Genomic DNA, 20519 nt, shown 5'->3' with positions numbered 1-20519 from the left:
AGAAAAAAATCATGTGTGAACTTTCTAAGCTGGAACTGCCTATTAGGTATCTCTGGGCTGATCATGCTTGAACAGGAAATCATGACACTTAAACTGCTAAGTGAACACGTGGGGAGTATTACACTGTATATGCAATGAAACACACATTGTTTATTTTGTGTAGCGTTCTCCTGCTTCCTTAAATACATACAAGATGGAAACTCACAGACTTTTTTTAACCTTTAGCTGCTATCCTTATACAGAAACTACTAAACAGAAACCAACGGACTAGTAAACCACTTGAGTTCATTTTATTTCGTCTAACACTGATCACATTTCCAGTAGACAATAAATATAATGCACTGCTGACAGATGTGTAGAAACGTATATACAATTAGATGAAGAAATCCGGGTCAAGGCAGTTCAAATCTCAGTTTATGCCTTTGCATTTCCTTGAATATGGCTATAAAATTGTTACCTGCTGATGCATGACCTGCTGCAATATCAGTTTTCCCCTGCTCATCCAGACTGCTGCTGGGAGGCTGCCCTGCCAGTGGAGTATTGGTGCATCTCAGGCTTGATTCAAGCATTTACTGGAGTCAATGAGATTCTTTGCCGGGGCTTCATGTGCCTTTAGGTAAGGCCTTGGTGCATTTTCCCAGTTGAGATGTAGTATTTCCTACATTTCCTGGAAGATACTCAAGACAGGAGAGCTCTAAATCTGTGTCTTGGGTTAAACGAGAGGCAAGCTAAAGCATCTAGGAGAACAATGGGATTAGGGGCACAAAATGGGAGACAATTTCGTTCTGTGTTTCTTTTTCTTTCCCTTATCTTGGAGAAAAAAAATAGATTCAGACAGCAGACCCATATTTGATGGAAAGATGGTAGGTTTTTGTTTGTTTGTTTGTTTGTTTGTTTTTTCCCCCAGAGGAGGATGTGTGGAGCACAGAAGGTAGACAATTTCAAAGTGAAACTTGAAATAAATACTTAAGATACTGGGTGTTGCCTTAACAATTTGCCACTGCTCTTTCTGTCCAGAATATCAATATACAGGAGTGGTTATTCTTACTGAACTATCCCAACTGTTCATCTCTTTCCTAGACATTTTAGTCTTCTACAATGCAATTGGGCTTTTACAGCTCTGTAAGACAATCTTTCTGTTGGCCTTTGTAGTATACATATGGTAAATGGTTCTCCAGTCACAGATGGGCTGGCAACTTTGCTTATACATAGCAAAAATGTTTCTTTGGGGAAAAAATCTGTGTAATTAATTTATAAATGAAGCAAGGAAAAGGCAAGCACACACTGCAAGTTGGATTGCAATTACCGGTCTAACAAGAAGTGCTCCTTGTCTGCTTTGTCTGCTTTGTCTGCTTTGTCTGAGAAAGGCAGATCTGTTGTCACTGAATGAAGGCCATCCACGGTCACCCAGTATAACTGTGATGCTGAAATCCATTGCGGTCTAAATCCACTTGAAATTTTACAAGTTTCCTAGAAATGACTCAGAAGAAAAAAATATCAAGTGAGCTACTAAGAATATATGCATTTGTAAGAGTGAAAAATCTTCCAGATGTGCGTGAAAGTCTGTTCATTCACCTGTATGGTCTGTTCCTATGATTTAGTGTGGATGCAATGACTATGGTGGTTGGAATACAGATAGTGGGAGGCAGAAGTTCCTATTCTGACTTTTTGTGTAATGACTGACTTTTCACTAATTTCTCTGTTTTCTTCTAAGAAATACCTATATATGTGCATTTATCCATTTATCCCTCCATCTGTCCATCCATATACATGCACTCCCTCATGCACATCTTTTACAAGCTCTTTGAGCAGTTTCATAAGCCTGTGTCGTTTACTTCATAATACCTAAAGGAAAAGTGAAAAATACTGGCCTTGTCGCTGTTCACATCAAATCATTAGCTACTTTCTTAGGTTTGGTAAAAAGCGAAGAAGACCTTAAAGGAACCTGTATTGATTTGTTAATCTGGCTGCATTACAAACTCTCCATGTAAAAAAAGTTGTTACAGAAAAAGCATATTATTATAGATAATATCACAATGTGTCTAAATACTGTCACCTTCTTCTTTAACAGGTCTATGGAAATGCAAGATCTAGCCAGTCCTCATAATCTTGTTGGAAGTAGTGATGCACCGGGTAGTTCCAAACTGGATAAACCTAATCTCAGTAGCACATCAGTTACAACAAATGGAACAGGAGGTAAGTATAAGACACTGATGGCACATAGAAAGTTTTGGCTAGTTTTTAGTCATATACATTTTTTAACATAATTTCAAGGATGAGCATGGACCCCATTTATAAGCCCAGAAAGAATTATGAAAAAATGGCAGTCATACCAGTGTAAATCTACTAATTCCAACAGCACTTCTTCGATTTGTACCAATTGAAGCAAGAGGCAGAACTGTGCAAAGGTGAAACAAGGAAAATCTTGGAATGGTTTATTTGAACAAAGTGTTAAAGGTTTGGTTATACCTGTTGGTAACTTGGAATAGATTGCATTTTCTGCGTCATACTTCATTGCTGAGTAATAATTTACTCTTATATTCTGAGCTACACATGTTTAGGCTAATTTAAAATCTCTGTCAAAAGAAGTGCATCAAAATTAGGCTTAGGTAATTTTTTTACATGATGAACATGCTAATTCCATTTCTTGGCAGCTAATGAAAGTTTGTCATAAAGAGATTTTTAGATTTTCCTCAAAAGTAACTGGTTATTACTGCTGTATCTATTACTATAGGGACAGCACAACCACACAGCTACAACACAGATGTTCCAGTGCTTTCAGATAATAGATTCTGCCATAGCTGAATTGGTTCAGTGGGAGGCAGGGTACCACATTCTGAGATGGAGCCCTGTTCCCATTAGTGTCCATGAGAGTGACACCATGGATACGAGTCAAGCTGGAGTTTCAGTCCTCTTTTTTGGAGGTTATACGTTGCTGTCTATTTTAACAGTTGGCACCAAGAAAATTTTTTTAGTTTGTTCTTTCTGGACACAATGTAAAGCATTTTATATATTTTATATATTTTATATATTTATTTATGTAAAATATATCCGTCAATGTCAATAAAAAGTGTATGTAAATGTGAGGGTAACAGAGCTCTGCAGAGAAGGGCTTAACCATTGAGGTTCAACCTGTTTATATTTTTAAATAGAATCTTTATTCCGGCATAAAGAGAAGGGAAAACTTCAAGCATACCATTAAAGAACACTAATAACTAGATGCCTCTGTATTATATTTGCATAAATAAACCAGTTAAAATAATACTCATAAAAGCAATACAGTGCACTTAAAAGACTTGGCTCAAAGTGCAAAAACACTGACTTGCCTTGAAGGCTATTCACGTACCCTGAACAGACATTGGGACAATGAACCGTTATACCATTCCTGTTCTCAGGAGACAACATGACTGTGTTAAATACTGCAGACTGGTTGCTGAATTGCAGTACTCCCTCTTCTGCAACGAGTATGAGAGACCCTGGTACAGTGCATGTGTGTGGTGGTGTGTCTCCGTGACTGCTGTGTAACATCTCTCTTGGTTTGCTCTGTTCTTCTGTTATGCGGTTTGAGCATTTTCATGGGGTTCCCCCCAACCCTTTTTCTCCACCCCTTCTCAGAGGCCTTTCCCACAGCCCGAAAACTGGTAGGAAGTTGCAATAAATAGTTATCTTGCCATACTTTGAAAGTCATTTGGTGAGCAAGGAGAATTTAACCCACTTAAAATTAGCTTAACTGTCTACATGCTCTAAGAGACTGGTAGAGCCCCGTGGTGATCAACATTGCTGGGAACTGCCAGCATTGCTGGAAGTCAGACCAAAGAATTTTCCACAGAATGCCCATTTGTTTTTCTTTTACTTTTAGGTGCAACATTGCATGATTACCTGAGCACAAATCAAGGTTGACATTATTGTTACTACTCTACTACTTTCATTATTAATTAAAGCTTGTGTCTAGTGTGCTACTGCATGAAACTTGCCACTTTACAACATTCGGCCAAATTTTCCAAGCTGTTGTTTTCATTTATGAGTTCCCTCTCATGTGTTATTGATTGTTATGAGTTATAATGATTAATAATAATTATATATGTGACACTGTTGCAGTACATATGGGATTAATCATAGGTGTAAACATGCGTCACCATGACTCTCTACAAGCCATTACACAGGTGCTTAAGTTGTGCAGGTTTGGACTAAAGTTAGGAAGAGATCAAAAAGTTTCCTTTTAAAAAAACCCTCAGAATTAGCTTGCCATTTGTAAGCCACATACCCAGAGAGAATTTACCCCCAAAAAAGTTCAGACTTGAGCAAAAAGATTGTTTGCACTAGAATAACTGATTCCATGTGAATGCTCCTGCTCAGTTACAAGAATTTAAGTTTAAGGAAGGACTGAGCTAACTTAGTCTGTCACCTCAGTTAACTGTTCAGCGTGTTCAGATAAATGTGGAAGGTAATAATTTAAGTACTGATTATCAGTATTGAGGAAATGTAATGTGAAAGTCCTTGCATTACTTGCATTAAATCTGATTTTCCATAGGCAGTACAACATTTAGATCTGTGCTTCTAGTTGAGTATATTCCTGGGAAAACCCTTAAGGCTTGCTAAAAGAAAGAGGAAAATCATTCCTATGACAAGCTGTGTGGTTTATTGTTTTATGTGAGATTTTAGTCAGACTTGTTTGCTCTAATAGCTATTGCACTTGCTTGTCCTGCTTCATGCATAGTAGTAGCACCTCTTGCCCCTAAAACTCTGTGTTCGTTTTCAGTCCTTAACTTAAGAGGTTCTTTAGGAAAAAAGAGAGCTTTGCAGAGTAATAGTCATGTTGGTCTGCTAAGTCCTTTCATCAAGTGAAGAACTTACGTTGTAGAAGCTGTTGCCTGTTGGGAGCTGTATTCTGAGTTCGCGTTATAATAATTAATTTTGGAAGGGATCCCTGGAGGTCAGCTGGGCCAACCCCTGCTCAGAGCAGGCCACCTTTGCTGTTAGATCACGTTGCCCAAGGCAGCGTCTAGTTGAGTGTTGAATATCTCCGAGGTGGAGGTGCCACAGCCTCTCTGGGCCCCTGTCCCAGGGCCTGACTACTCTCACGGCAAAGAATTTTCCTCTTACATCTAATTGGATTTTTCCCTTGCTGCAGCTTGTGTCTGTTGCCTCCTGTCATTTCACAGGGCACCTTTTGAGAAGAGTGTGCCTTTGTTCTTTGTCATCTTTGCACCTTCCCATTAGATAACTGCAGGCAGCAATTAGCTCTCCCCTCAGTCTTCTGTTCCCAGCTGAGAGAAGCCCAGCTTCTTCTGTCTGTCCCTGTACATCATATGCCCCATCCCCTGACCGTCGTGGTAGCTCTGCTCTGTTAGCATGTGCAGTCTTCACTGTTAGCAACGCTCAAATGTATTTCCAGCTTGAGATTGTTTTTCATGTCATTTTTACTCTTTCAATATGTAAAAAAAAATTAAAACTAATCCACACTTTAAAAAATAGAATATTAAATGTATAGACTTCAAAGTATTCATCCAAAATGCTGATTCAAACTCTGAGTCTTTGCATTATGTCTAGAGCAGTTGCCATAGTAGTATCAGAACCACGCTTTATCTCGCATGTGGGAAACGTAGGGATGATTCTGTGTTTTTAATTGGTGTCAGCTTTTATTTTGATTTCAGCTTTAAATGTTCTTGGGTTTTTGATCTGATGTTAGAATTCTTTTTTTTTTTAGTTAGCTTTGTTCTTTGTCCCCTCTTGGTTTAATGATATGCAACATCATAAAGAAAGAAAGGTAATAGTCCAAATGTCTAGCTATACTGAAGAAAGACCTTGATGAATTCCTTACTGTGATAAAATCAGAATGTAACAAAGTAGAACTGTTTAAAATCAAGCACATATAAAAATACTCTTTACGTGTATTTTTCAACAAAACACAGTGCCAATATGATGTTTTTCCTCAAGTTAAGTACACGAGAGAGTTTCTTTTGTTTTAGATCCTTTTCTGCTTGACAGGGAGAGAAAAAGATGGTGACTATTGGTGCTGATGGAAGTGCACTGCAGCTGGCATTAACCAGAACTAGACACAATTCTAAAGTAAACATTTCAATTCATTACTGAAGTTTTTGTTAAATAAAACAGTTAGACACATACTGGAGTGTCTTGCTGGATGCAATACTGAACATAGGTTTGTAGCTTGGTATGGGCAATAGTGGAATACCGTCTTGAATAGAAACAGATAAGGGTACTAAAAAGTAGTTTTTTTCATGTAGGTAAAATGTCCAAACTCTGCAGAGAAAAGAGACAGGCATCTTATAAAGTATAATATGACCAAAGATCTTCAGAGGGGAAAATACAAGTCTTTCCAACTTAGAATGATTTTTCATTCTCCTGCTGAAGTACATGCAGACATCTGTATATAGTAAGCAGAAAACCAATTTAGTTACTTTTCATGCTTCGGGCAACAATACATGTTCCACATGACTGAGAGGCCCGAGGCTCAGTGGAGGCAATTGTTTTGTGACAAATGACCCTTAAGCTTTTTCTTGATGTACATTTTATTGATTTGATGAAAATAAAATCGCATCTTTCTCATCTATATAGAGAAATGGGAATGGTTGATTACTCTTATGAATTACTTTGTTCATTTTTGTCACCGCTTTTTTTTTGAATCAGAAGATAATAGCCTGCAAAATGACAAGGAGTGCACAGCAGCTTGAAAAAATGTGGCTAAAATTCTTCCCTGATGATTTCATATTGAATTAATATCCTGCTGCTTGCAGGGAGAATATATGGGTGGGGCAGTTTTATTAAAGAGAAACGATAATGAAAAGAAGTCTACATTTAAAAGACACACATTCAAATATTTTTTAATCTTGCACAGTAAATGGAAAGATAAAACTGCAAAACTTGCGTAAGAAAGCGCTGCTTGGTTTCCTTAGCGCTGGGGCACCGGCGACCCTGCAGGGCACCCTCCCTGTCACAGAGACAAATACATCACTTGACAGGTGTATTTTGAATTCAGCGTAGGTCACTTGTGCAACTGTAGACATCTGCAGCATCCTATATGACTTACTGCAGTAAGATCCCTTAAGCAGTGTGTCTGGAAATCGGGTGTGATACCGTAGGAGGGGTGACTGACGCAGGGCCCATCACAGGCGGCTGTACTGATAGCTGTGCAGTTCCCGGTGAGCTCCTCGTTGTGCTCACAGACACAGGGAGGAACAACAGTATGGTTCTGTAGGTGTTGTTCTCCCATGAGAGAACCAAATCCTTTATTTAGCTCACCCACTACCTTTTTGTCTACAGACTGTAAGAGGGATGGTGAACTCAAGGGCAGCTCAGGCTGTATTTGGACTGAATCGCCTCTTTCTCAAGTGGACATAAAGGGAGATGAGTATACACCTAATTTATATGCTTAAGTTAGGTGACTTGAATCTGAGCCATAGTTTGTAAATACATTGCCAGCTCAGAACATGAAACTTCCCCCCTCCCCTTACTATCACCAGTGAAGTCAAACATGGATGCAGTGATGTTGACAGACAAGAGCTTTGGTCAGCTTAGCTGATGTCCCTCAGAGGCGTCAGGTAACTAGCTGGCAGAAAATGCCTTTGCTTGGCATGTTAGACCTGCTGGCGGGGCTCCACCAGCCCGCCTGTCACAGCAAAGGCTTCTCCACAAATCCCGGACTGTGTCCTTGGAATTTCCCTTCCTGGCATATGACCAGGGTAGTGGCCCATGCAGGTCCTCATTGCCACTTCGCTCTGTGTGGGCCTGTGGTATCTATAAGCAAGTTGCTGATATATATGTGATAAATGCTCACACACACACCTAACTGACCTTCGCAAAGCGATTGTGATAATATGTTGATGGTTTCCACATTTGCCAGTCAAACATCTAATAAAAGCTGTAGTGTATTCTGTACCGCTCTTTCTTACCACATCGATTAGAAGGGTGAGTCCCAAACTCCATTACAAAAGTCCATGCCAGATGGTCTGTTCAGGTAACATATTAAACTATAAAATCTAGATTGCCTCTGTGGTGCTTTCAGTTATAGCTTGGATGGTAAGAGTGCATGATGATCCGTAAAAAATAATTTGAGTTCAGAGTGAAGCCAAATGTTTGGTAACCTCTGAGTTAGAAGCTAACTTGTCATGGCTGTCGTTTGTATCCTACCCCAGTTCTTTTTGCTTTTTTTTCTTTTAAACTTCTCTCTTCATTTATGGAAAATTGCTTGCTGGTGACCTAGCTCAAAAAGTCCCCCACAGACTCTGTAACAGGGGAAAGGGAAAGGCAGAATGCTGGCACTGTGAAAGTAGTTTGCTTCTATATGAGCATGAAACCATATCATTATTATTGTTTCACTTGTCAGGCAAAACTATTTTTGTTATGTGCTACATGCCTTGACAGCTAATGTTTCCTTCCTCTCTGCTACTCTTAGGGAATTGTTAGAATCAATTAGATTTAGGTTGAAATCTCCCCAGAAGATATTCCAGTTGCTAAAACCAATAGATAGATGAATGCACAGATAAAAAGTTATGTAGGTGCATGGCCATTCCAGACGGAGCAAGTGTAGATTGTCTCAATACGGTGGTAGAGCGAAGGTTGAAGCTGTTGCACCGCATGCTTGTTCTAGCTGGACTACCTCTAGTGAGACTGGCATGAAGACTCCAGAATAAATTTAGAAGTAAAATCTCATGTCTACTTATTCTTCTATGTAGTGTCTCTTCTTGCAGTCAAAACAGAACCCATGAACAGCAGTGAAACAGCAACAACAACTGGAGATGGATCGCTTGACACTTTTACTGGGTCAGGTAAAGCCATAATAAGATCACGTATTATTAGATGCACATTAATAGAGCATTTAATAACCTTCGCTAATGAACATTTCACTGCATGGAAGCAATCTTTAAAAAACTACAATAAAGTAACATTTTAATACTGAATAATAATAATAATGATAGCTTTTTCATTTTTGTAAATGAAAATCTACAATTTTCATGAGCTATGATTTTAAAGAAGCTTTAATGATGTCTAAGACGATTACTGTATGCAAAAATCTTATAGTAATAATGTTATTATTGTACTGTAGATTTTTCTCAGTGTTAGTCTTGTACGATCTTAGGAAGAAAAAAAGGAATTGTATTTGTAACAGCCATTCTAATTTTTAAAATTTAAAATCTTAAGGGTTATATTTCAGTGCTAATCTTTTTATTCTTATGAGCAGTGTGTTAGTTTAAACACTGACCAGATTGCCATAAGCTACTTACTTTCCATGAAAATGAAGTCTATATTTTACTTTAAATAATCATGTTTCAGTTACTTCTTAAAAAATTCAAACAAACAGCAATTTTTAAGTAGATTCCTATAAATTATTAAAAGCTGATGAACTGTGGAAAAGTAGAGATAATCTGCCTTCTAATTATTAAGCTGAATCCTGTTAATAATAATACTAACAAAGAAAGGGGGGAGAATAAATTTTGCGTCTGAAATACCAGTTCAGTAGCGGCCTGACTGAAAAGTCACTGAAGCCAGGAATCGCCACTCCACACGGATACTACTTTTAGTTTGGTAGACTGATGTAGTCAAGCCCTATTTAAAATATTTTGGAGATCACAATGTTTCTGTCTAATGAAAATGTTTTAAAAATTGAGTTTATGTTTCTGGAATTGTTTTTTAGGCATCAGTAAATGCCTAAAGTTGGTTATTCAGAAAAGTATTTATAACAAATTTGGTGCCTGAAGAAAAGGTCTTTTGTGAGGTGTAAAGCAAGCGTATACTATTTCTGATTAGAAAAAATGAAAACAGTGTCCTCATTATGATTATACTGAAAGGAACCCCATCAACTTAAAGTCTTACAAGTTCCATAAAAAAATTAATAGTCTTGGCTAAAAATTAGCTTTTCTTTTTCACTCTGTTGTTACTCTACCCTAAAATTATATTAGTAATGATTACAGATTATAAAATGTCCAACCATATATATGATTTTGTCATTGTTGGTGAAATTCTATCAGGTTCTGCCATGTATTTAAGACATCTGAGTTGGATTCCATGTGTAAAACATGGCTAAGGCAACATTTTCATGAAGGGGTGCCAAAAATTGCAGCCTCCAGTTCAGGTTTAGATAGCTAAGTAACAGCTTGATTTCCCCAGGTGCCACTCACCCGTTAGCGTCCACTGACTTCAAAAGAAGCGTTGAGACCTCTACACTTCAGAGATTTGGAAACAATCGGTGCCTCTAAAAAAAGTCAGGAATTTGAGCCTTACACAATAATTTTTGTCTGTTAGCCACCTGCATACTCAAAAGAAATATGAACCTGATTCTCAGTTTAGGCCACAAACTCAAGTATTAAATGAGTATGGTCATTCACAGTGGGAAATCAATAGTCTGCCTATCTGGGTGATGTGCAGTCTTCATCATCAGAGCGAGACGCAGAGCTGCCTTGGTAAAGCACTGAGCCTTTCATAAGAGTAAATCCATTACTTTCACACTTGTCTTTTACTGGTACTTGCAAATTGGACAATTTGGTTGGCTCAGTTTTGTGGAAGAAGTGCTAAAGAACAGTAAAAACTCACCAAAAAAGTATTTCTCTGACTTTTTAAGCTAACTGGTTATTTGGGAAGTTCAGTGGGTTGCCAAAGACAATAAATACTGACTAGTAGAAAGATGTCATCTCAGACAAACCAGCTGCAATTAAAAATAATACATAACGAAGTCCAACACTGAACAGTTTGATTTTTTCCTAATAATCAGTTACATATATGTGTTATTCCCAGCTGTGACAAGGTGATAATGCTAGTACTTTCCTGCAGCTTTCAGAGCACCTGTGAGCTCATTTCATGAGGATGCCTAGACATATGGGCCACTAGCAGGGATATCACCTACTCTGTCTCATACAAGCGTAGGTCAGAAGGACTCAAGCATCCTTGGTTGAGTAGGGAAGGATTTAGGTATGTTATTAAATATTTTATGAAATGAGACATGGGTGAAAAGATGAATCCTTGTGCTGAGACCCATTTGAGAGTCTGCCATGCAGAAATCCTCTTCTTTAAATATTCTACCCATTAAAATTGATTTCCATGCTCCAAGGGCAATCAAAACCCGTGACGTGTCCTGGCGCTGAGCAGACGGCTGAACGAGCCCTGTGGGGTGTAAAGTAGCCAGCTCTGTCCCTAATGACCAGCTGTAACACAGAAAGTGATGGTCAAACAGACCGTGCGAGTTATAGGGTAGAAGACACAGATTAGGCTTCACAGGTAACTGTCATGAACCTCAATTTTTGACTGAAAAGTTGAAAAATAAAGCACATCATAGATCTCCTGAATTTAGAGTGACAGTTGCGACAGTGACCTTGCCCAGGCCATTGGGCAAGCTCCTGCTCAGGGCTGCAGCTCACATGTTGCAGCTCACGCTCAGGGCTCCGGTTCCTCTGTCCTGCAGAGCTGTCCCTGGGAGAAACTGTGCCTCTTAGCAAGGGTTAGCCAGGTGGAGAGTCACATTGCACACCCCTCTTCCCCCTCCTTTTTCTTCAAAGAATGACAGTTGGTAATTAATATCGGTGTACTCGATTTGAAGCTTTGTGGTCCTGCAGCAGACTACCATTGGGGTGGGTATTCAGAGGATGAGGAGAGCTGAACAGCCTTGAACTGAACATTTTCATACTCTGTGAATTTGCTGCAGCTGCTGAACTGTAAGGGCATGCATTCTTGTGTTTATATTGCTTACAATGCTGGATTAATTTGAGAACTGCTTATCATTTTAATGGAGCAGAGAGAGAGACATTTGAAGTTCTCATCGTCCTTTTTACTTAGTATTTATTACACACAAAAAGGATATAGAAAACAATTTCTGAAGGCTGTAAAGGTGAAGGTAGGAAACACCACTGCTGTATAACCTATGTTTGGTCCCCTTGTGTGTAGACATTGTGATTTGTTATTTAAATGAGATCCCTTTATCCTAACCTCTTTGCACAGAATTTTCCAGATGCGTAATGAAAAAATACAGAATTCCAGCCTGTGTTAATATACTGAACCCAACACATGCTATCAGAACAGTTTATGGTCATTTAAATTCTCCACAGCCACCTTGGCCAGTTGAGCTAACAGGGTAACTGGTAAGAGCTGGCTGTCCGCTTCTTGTCCCTTCTGTGAATCAACGTTAGTGGGGACTGGAATATGCTCTCAGCGCTGTAGTGAGACTTGAGAAATCAAGGGTCTTATACCTGCCCTGAAGAGCATTCCTCTGGTGAATTCAAGTAGTGATGTCTTAGAAATATTTGAGTTTTTCAAGAAGAAACAGTTTTGATTTTGTTTTTAATATAAGCAACATAAAGCAGTGTTTAGCCCCATTCATTAAATGGCTATATAAAGTGGCACAATTATAAAAACTATAACAACCTGCCCCCACCATCTCCTCCGTTGCCAAGAGTCCTCAGAAGTAGGGTTAGGAGGCTATCCAGCAGTGAAAGTTGTTTAAGTTTGATAACCCTTAGAATTACCAATCTGATCTATGAGATACAAGCGTAGTCCACAGGCTCTACTCAGTCATGTTCTCTTATGGTAGGTCTTACAGCCTGTGTTTCTCAAACATCTCACAGTCTAAAATGTAGAGCACAAATCAATGGGACAAGCTACCAGAGAAAGAGTGAAAGGAACAGACTTTTAGTTTGAAAAGTACACAATTTACTTTGGGGGCACTTGCCTCTTTCTCTCTCTCTTCCCTGCACACGGTAGTATCATCAGGGAAATTGAAAAAAAAAATAAAAAGGAAATTTAAAACCAGACACATTCCAAAAGTATTTTGTTTTCGTGTCTGAATTTATAAAACAAGGTATATGCAGAAAGAATAAAAAAGTGGGCAGGACAGTTTTTGCTGAAAAAATTAGGTTTTGATAGCTCAAGTGGTTTAAATGCACAGTCATTCATTTTTTGTAGTTTACATCAGGTATGGTGGAATGATAAATGTGCTTTAACTAAACTGATTAATCAAGTGAGCTGTCATCCAGCAAATGATCAGACAAAAAGTGGAGCAGTACAGGCAAAAAAGATCCTATAAGCCAATAATGGAGCACAAAAGTTCCTTGCCCTGAGAATCACCAAGGTCACTCTGTTAGCTATTGCTTATCTTTATGGGAAGACTAATTACTCTTCAAGCCTTAAATAACAGAGAGCATCCTTTAGAGTTCTATGGACTGATTATGTTCATATATACAGCTGTAGGTTCGTCTAGCTCCGGGAATAACTGTATGCACACCTAGTGAATCACTCTGTGGATTGAGCTTAAACCATGGAAGGGCATTCTCAAAAAAAAAAGAATATCCACACAAAATTAAATTCAGGACACTTTCATCACAGGCAAACCCTCAATATCTTTTCATTCAGCAACTCTTTTATGAAATCTGGTGGCACATGTTCCAAAAGTTATTATCCAATTCTTTATTTTCAAGCCATACTCAACTGCACATTTAAAAAAGAAGCTAATTGTTTTTCTTCTACTGTGTTTTCCTTTTAAGTCCTTCATGTTCTAAATGCATTTAAACTAGCTTTAAAAATACGAAGTTCTGCATATGTTCAAAGCAGTAGATCTCAAAGACGTTAATTAGGCCTGGATGTACATCATGTTTCATAAAATAGTTACGAACCTAAACCTATTTGTCACTTATATAATTCTGAAAGTTCATTTCTGCTACCATTACGAACAACTCAGGAAAAGGGTACACTTTGAAGTACAACTATGATTGATTAGACTAAAGAAATTCCAGTGCTTCGTTGTGTACTACTTTAATCTTTTGAAAAGTGAATGAACAGCAGATGGCCTAATAAAGACACTCTGTATGTTTGCCCAGTATGGATTTGCTCTGAAGGGATTGGTTCAACACTTTAGAGTACATATATTTGGAATACATCTGTCTTAGTCAAGACAGATGGCTAAAGGAAAGAGAAACTTCCAAACACTTGGAATTAATCCAGTGTGAGCACCACTTCTGAATGAAATTTTAATGGGATATGACTATTGTTCTGTTAGCTTTCTTGGCCGAATGCAGCTGTGAATAGTATAGACATACACAGTTTTGATGGCTACTGGACAGGACTGTTTATGCTTACTTTTGAAATAAAAATATTGTTATTGGTGGCTATGTTCTAGTCTGCCTGTTGATAAGGAATGGTATTAGTTTTCTAGTTGTCAATCAAGTATCTTCCATCACCTAAGCTGACTGAAATTAACCACACCCATATAAAACATATTTTTCCTACCCGGTATTAAAGTTGTTAATGTGAGACTTAAAAGTATGTGTCTGTTATTTCAATCCCGTGCAATACCATATGTTAAATCACAAGATTCTTTTTAACTACCAATTTTAATACAACTTGCAAATTTGAAAGATCTATGGTTGTGGATCAGATTATATATGAAATTGCCTCTGCAATGTATTCAGAAACAAGCCAGTCAAGCTGAAAAAGCATGACATACCCATATCAACTAGAGAGTTCTGTACACAATGAATGATTTGGGAGTTTTTTAATTTTTGTGTTAAGGTGTTGCAGTTCAGGTGACATCTACTTTGTTGAAAAGCTGTCCATTTCAATGAGTTTCTCTGCTAATGTTGCTGCATTAGTATTCAGACTGTTTGGCTGTATTGGTCTCGTGATGTTTCTAACTGCTGTACTCTTGTTTTCTGTTTTGCAGTAATAACAAGTAGTGGCTACAGCCCAAGATCAGCGCACCAGTACTCTCCGCAGATATATCCCTCCAAGTTAGTGTTTGCAGCTTTTCTGGTCTTTTATAGGGAATTGACCTTGGCTGTAGGCAGTTCTGTGGTTTGTTGCAAACAAGTGTTCATCAGCAGAGGAAACAGAGAGAAAGGAAAATACTTAAGCCTTAGTACTGACTCCATTATAGCTCTCTCTCCAACTTCTTTTTCCTCACATGGCTGCAGAGTAAGATCCTGCTCTGTGCAGTACAGTGTTGCTGCACAAGAAATACCTTTGAATATCTGCATACAACAGAAGGAAAAAATCAGACTATTGCATTCTCAGACATCAGCATCTTAACAGTGCTGGCAACATATATAGACATATCTTGAAGAAGACAGTTTATATTTAGAAATCACAATTGCATGTGCAAGATGCATACTGAGGGGTAACTCTGTCACAGACCCTCCCAGCGCCAGCATTGCCAAATGTTTCCAAACATTCCACAGTCATGAACCACCTTTTCTTCTTCCTTCTCTGGTATTATAAGATTTAAAAATCAAATACATTGGGTTAGCTTTTAATCTCATTTTTTTTTATTTTTAAGCCAATGGGCGTTGTTAGGAATAGAAAATTTCTTTCACTTTTTTTTGAGGAAAACAGACTCATGGGCAATCACATGAATCCAGGAGTGGGAACTTTAGGAAAAAGCACCGAAGATACTGTATGAAATTGCTGCAGTTGGCAGGCTATTAGTTTGCTTGTCCTACAATCAGTGTTGTGCACAAAGGTGCTTGATTCCAGAATGCCATCTATTTGTTTCCATGTATTTGATACAACTACCTATGTGACTTTGATACAGAGAAAACATTGAAACTGTAGCTGATAAGTCTTTTTCAAGTTTCTTTAGCAAATTTTCATTCATATCATGATAGCCAATGCTTGATACAGAAAATAGGAGCCTGAACTAAGAACAGTCCACCTTATTCCACTTAAAACAGGTTTTGGCAAACTATATCCGATACTTTTGGCCAAATACATTACAAGGTTTAATAGAATTTTTAATCTACTGTAATAATTTACTGGCATCTAAATTAATGAGTAATCCTTTTCTGATAGTAAGTGCTGCCAACTGTACGGAACTAATTAGAAAGAAAAAATTTTAAAAAAAATTAGAATCTGAAATTTAGTCATGGCTTTTAATGGTCAGGTTTCAGTTAGTGTAATTCTGCAGAGTGTGTTTATTCAACTCTTGGTCCATAAAGTCTTATTTGACTTACAATACTATCCAAGACAAATGTTTCTCTGTATGTTTTTGTAACTCTGGAGGGCAAAAATTTAAAACTTGATTTTATTCAATCTCTCTATAAAACCCCAGTATTTATAAATAAAAGACCTTTTTTATTTCCATTCTATTTTCCTAGCCCATATTTTCCAAATGTTTAAAGCCCATCTGGTTACCAAAGTATTGCCATCAATATTTTTCATGCTGCTCTCAATGGGCACGATCCATCTCCCGTTGAAGCCAGAGGCTAGATGTCTGTTGAAGCAGAACCGTACACAGAGGACATAATGTAGTAGCTTTAATGTTCACCTCCATATTTCCTTTAGTCTTCTAGTCCAAGTTTCCCTCCACTGGATTAAAAAAGCGTGAGGGCTTTTCTGATTTAAGGAGGCTGATCTTGGCTCAAAGGGGTCAAATCCATATAAAGCCATACAGCGGTGGCACAGTCCACCTAGAGCTGGACACAGTAGCTTGAGAATTAAATTGTAGTGATGGGACAGCACAAAATATTCACCGTGCCCTGGGGAATGTGAGCCGGAGTGGTTTTCAGCTCATTTCAGTGGGTGATGGAATAAATCCCAGAAGAGGAACAGCTGGCAGAATAATGAACTGCCTTTGGACATCTTTAAACCTTTTTCTTTACTTTATTGCTTGAATCAACATACAAAGTATTTGTTGCCACAGTAATGCTATTTTTCCTAATATTTAGGCCCTATCCACACATTCTTTCTACACCAGCAGCTCAAACAATGTCTGCCTATGCCGGACAAACCCAGTATTCAGGAATGCAGCAACCAGCGGTCTATACAGCCTACTCACAGACAGGACAGCCGTACAGCTTACCCACTTACGGTATTTGACCTCTTATTACTTCACCTTACGTAGAAGTAAGAGCAATGCCGACGTGAATGTTTTTCGCTTTCTTTTTTATGTTCCCAACTGTAAGAAAGTATTTTAAAGAATCGGTTGAAAATTAATTTCTTATACAGATTTGGGTGTAATGTTGCCAGGCATCAAGACGGAAAGTGGGCTCTCGCAGACCCAATCACCACTGCAGAGCGGGTGCCTCAGTTACAGCCCAGGGTTTTCCACCCCGCAGCCAGGCCAAACACCCTACTCTTATCAGATGCCAGGTGAGTAGCCACCACCGTCAGGGCTCATCCCATCCTGCTGCCGCCGACGGCCCCTTCTTCCCTCACATTTATGATACATTTTCCATTCATTTTGTGAACTCTGGCAAGTACCCTTGTCGCTGACAGCTCCTTTTACTTCTAAAATTTAAAGCAAAGTATTTTTTTCCAGTACTGATATGCATATATTTATCAATTTTGGTTATCTGTTAATTTAGATCGGGTCATGCAATGCAGTCCCTGTTTGCACCTTCATTTTCTTTTGGGGTGAAATCACATGGCAGGACTGGAAGCATTTGTTGTGCTTATTAGCGTACACAAGTCATTTTTCCTTGTTCCCGTGTGTCTGACATCATTTGATACTTGTTTCTCTTTGGATTAATATAATTTGTTAGAATTTCTCCTTAATTCATATTTATTCTTTCATTTATTATTCAATTATTAATTCACTTATTACCCTTTGGTCATTGATAACCTGTTTTATGTGGATAATTTTTAAACTTCTTATACAACAGTTAATCTTTTAAATATTGCAAACTACAATATGAATCATCTGACATGTTGAAAACAAGGACATGCCTCATTACAGGTCGATTAAAAACACCTGGATCATTAAAATATTCTTTGAAAAGTTTTTTGTTTCATAAGTGAACATACACTAAAGTGCTAGAACTTAGAAATTAAAGCAAAAGACAAAAATAATATTTGAGGAGAGGTGAGACACTGCAATAAATTGAAAAATGCTTTCTCCATCGGTGTAATGAGTTACTGCCAATACCTTCCTTGCATGGTGTGAAGAGGAATGTATGCCTGTATGCATGGAAGTAGCATTTCGTTTCTTTTAAAGTTTCATTACAGTGTGTTATTGTTTAAACAGAATATAAAAGTAGTTTGTTCTCCAATTTGTCTATATTTTAACATGGAATATTGTATTTAGAATTTTATTTTGATTCACAAGCAAGTTCTCACACTTAATTGTATTTTTTAATTTTAGGTTCTAGTTTTACACCATCGTCCACTATTTATGCAAACAATTCTGTTTCAAATTCTACAAACTTCAGTAGTTCACAACAGGTATGAATATTAACATTTTTGTTTATCAATTACAAAAGGATTTATATAACTCCAATGATAGCATGTTGTTTTAATTTAGAACTGTTATGTTGAATTAGACTCACTGTGGTTCAATGCTATTTTCTGTGGAAAGTGATCAAAATCCCAGTGGAAGCCTAGCTGCATCTTTTGGCACTTAAATACTTCAGCAACCTCGCTGTAGTCTTGTAGTAAATGTCCTTAAATTTAAAAATGTTAAATATCCTTAAATTTAAAAAATCTAAACTAAACCTCCAAAACTCTTGCAAAAGTCACATGACTGCACGCTTAGAAATACTTAATGGAAGAATCAGTCGTTACTCTACTTAATTAAGTACTCTGCTGCATTTGCTGTTTCAGGATTATCCATCATACACAGCTTTTGGCCAAAATCAGTATGCACAGTATTACTCAGCATCAACATATGGTGCATATATGACCTCAAACAACACGGCTGATGGCACTTCATCATCATCAACCTATCAGTTACAGGACTCTCTCCCTGGCCTGACTAGTCAACCAGGTACAGATCTACATTCAGGTGAAAACAATTTTTGTATTTTATTCTGTACTTGTATAAAGACAAGATTTCCATATCCACCTTGTTTGAATATTGACATTTTAAGCTCATGCCTTCCAGAAAACTTTATCATGCAAACCAACCAAAATAAGCTTTTTCTTTGTTTAGTTAGGAAACCTGTCTAGTTTGTTTGTTAGCTAAATAAAGCCCTTTGCAGACTGAGATGGTTGTCTGTGGAAGGAGTAGACCTGCAAAAAGTTACAGCAGTCCGGTAGGGATCTGTTAGTATCAAAACAGTAACAAACCTTTAGCAAATTTTGAAATAAAAATTCAGTGAGCTCTCCTATCACTGACAGTGGAACATTCCTGTATCCACCTATATGTTCTGATGTATTGCTGTAAAGAATCTGAAACAAGATACTGTTGTTCATTTAATTATGCCCCAATCATGCTAGCAAGAGTATGTGGGCTTTATTCAAATGTATACAAGCCGTGCTTGCTAATTCACGAATTTAGGTAACGAAGAATAGAGCAATCGGTTATTAGCACAAGTCTTTTTAATGAAATAGCGTTGAAGTAGTTGAACTTGCAAAAAGAAAGTTCTCAGGAGGCATCAGGAGACTCGCTTTGCCTGCCCAACTCTGCCCCCTTGCGCACATCCACCTCCACGCAGTATTTTGTTACGCAGGGGTATTCCTAGGGCACCGCCGCTGCATAATGGCAGCTCTTCATTTTTTCTCATTATCGTTATAACCCAGTTCCCAGTCATTTACCTGCTCCATTCTATGTGTTCTGCAAACACAAATGTTAATACGGATTTCTTCTTTTTTTTTCATGCTAGATTTGTAAGTTCCTGAACATCTCACCAATTTATTTTCCCCCATTTAATCTAAATGGGACTGAAGTAAAGATAAGTTAAAATTATATATTTGAAATTTTGCATAGTATAGTGCAGAGCTATGAAGATCTTCATGGGCTAGTTTAGGAATTCACAGCCACAGTCAGACAAGTGTGGTATCCTTACTGGGTGAACAGAGCCTGCTTTTTCATGCTCACTTTCCTGTATTGTTTCTATTATACAGGAAGTTCTTAAAGATCTGGCACAGTATTATGTCATATATTCATAACCTAAGTAGCCTACTAAGGCTGCACAGAGCATCTATGAGAGAGGTTATCAATTGCCAGCCGCCTGGCTCAGCGCTCTTAGAGCAATCTCTTCCCGGGACACTGGCTTCACTCATGCAGCATGGGTAGTGTCTGCCTTACCCACAGGCTGTGAGCATTTCTAAAAAGACTAACAAACCGGGTTTTGGATTAGGCTCTGAATAGGGGGGAAAAGTGCTTTAATCACAAAATCGAGTCATTGCATGAATCTTCCTAATTCTCATCCTAACAACTGCACCATCTCACTGAAAAGTATAATAGAAAAACTAATGTATTATAATAATGAATTTGTACAAAGGAAGGGTAATACTGTGTAGAAAAGTATAAGCAAAGCCTTATACTTCATATAAGCTGCTTAAATTTACTAAAAACATGGAATTTTAATTGCATGAGTTGAAATTTTTCCTAGCCAGCTGTTTTCCTCAGGCTGATTTTTAAAGAGAGTGTGTGTGTGTGTGTGTGCATGCACGTGTTTGTGGTATGGAATGGATATGGGGAGATACACATTCCCTTCGTTTTTGATGAAAGTGTAAGATGTTATTCAGTAGTCTCAGAATGCAAATTTAGGAAGAAAAAGCTAAGAGGTAACTTGAAATCAAGTGAAATTTCAACAGTCGCAGGACATCCATAACAGACACAAATCACATGTAAAGTATTTTTAAGA

At 37.9% G+C, this 20519-nt stretch overlaps 1 protein-coding gene across 4 annotated transcripts in view; it reads left to right on the top strand.

Moving 5' to 3' along the window:
* The first annotated feature begins 2075 nt into the window (after window positions 1–2075).
* EYA4 (EYA transcriptional coactivator and phosphatase 4) overlaps window positions 2076–20519 on the top strand; it is a 50101-nt gene continuing 31657 nt past the window's right edge. For 2 of the 4 annotated variants that reach the window (XM_009579095.1, XM_009579093.1), the window contains exons 1-8: window positions 2076–2196; window positions 8709–8786; window positions 14660–14726; window positions 15784–15786; window positions 16659–16801; window positions 16960–17082; window positions 18074–18153; window positions 18532–18712. In XM_009579095.1, coding sequence (XP_009577390.1) covers window positions 2076–2196; window positions 8709–8786; window positions 14660–14726; window positions 15784–15786; window positions 16659–16801; window positions 16960–17082; window positions 18074–18153; window positions 18532–18712 — 796 coding nt within the window. Of the gene's footprint in view, window positions 2197–8708; window positions 8787–14659; window positions 14727–15783; window positions 15787–16658; window positions 16802–16938; window positions 17083–18073; window positions 18154–18531; window positions 18713–20519 lie in introns of all 4 variants that reach the window. The other 2 variants (XM_009579092.1, XM_009579094.1) reach the window with 2 other exon arrangements.

The sequence above is a fragment of the Fulmarus glacialis genome, unplaced genomic scaffold, assembly GCF_000690835.1.
Source record: "Fulmarus glacialis isolate BGI_N327 unplaced genomic scaffold, ASM69083v1 scaffold43505, whole genome shotgun sequence".
Classification (NCBI taxonomy): Eukaryota; Metazoa; Chordata; class Aves; order Procellariiformes; family Procellariidae; genus Fulmarus; species Fulmarus glacialis.
The sequence above is the reverse complement of the archived record's forward strand: the minus strand, read 5'-3'. Positions and strand labels throughout refer to the sequence as shown.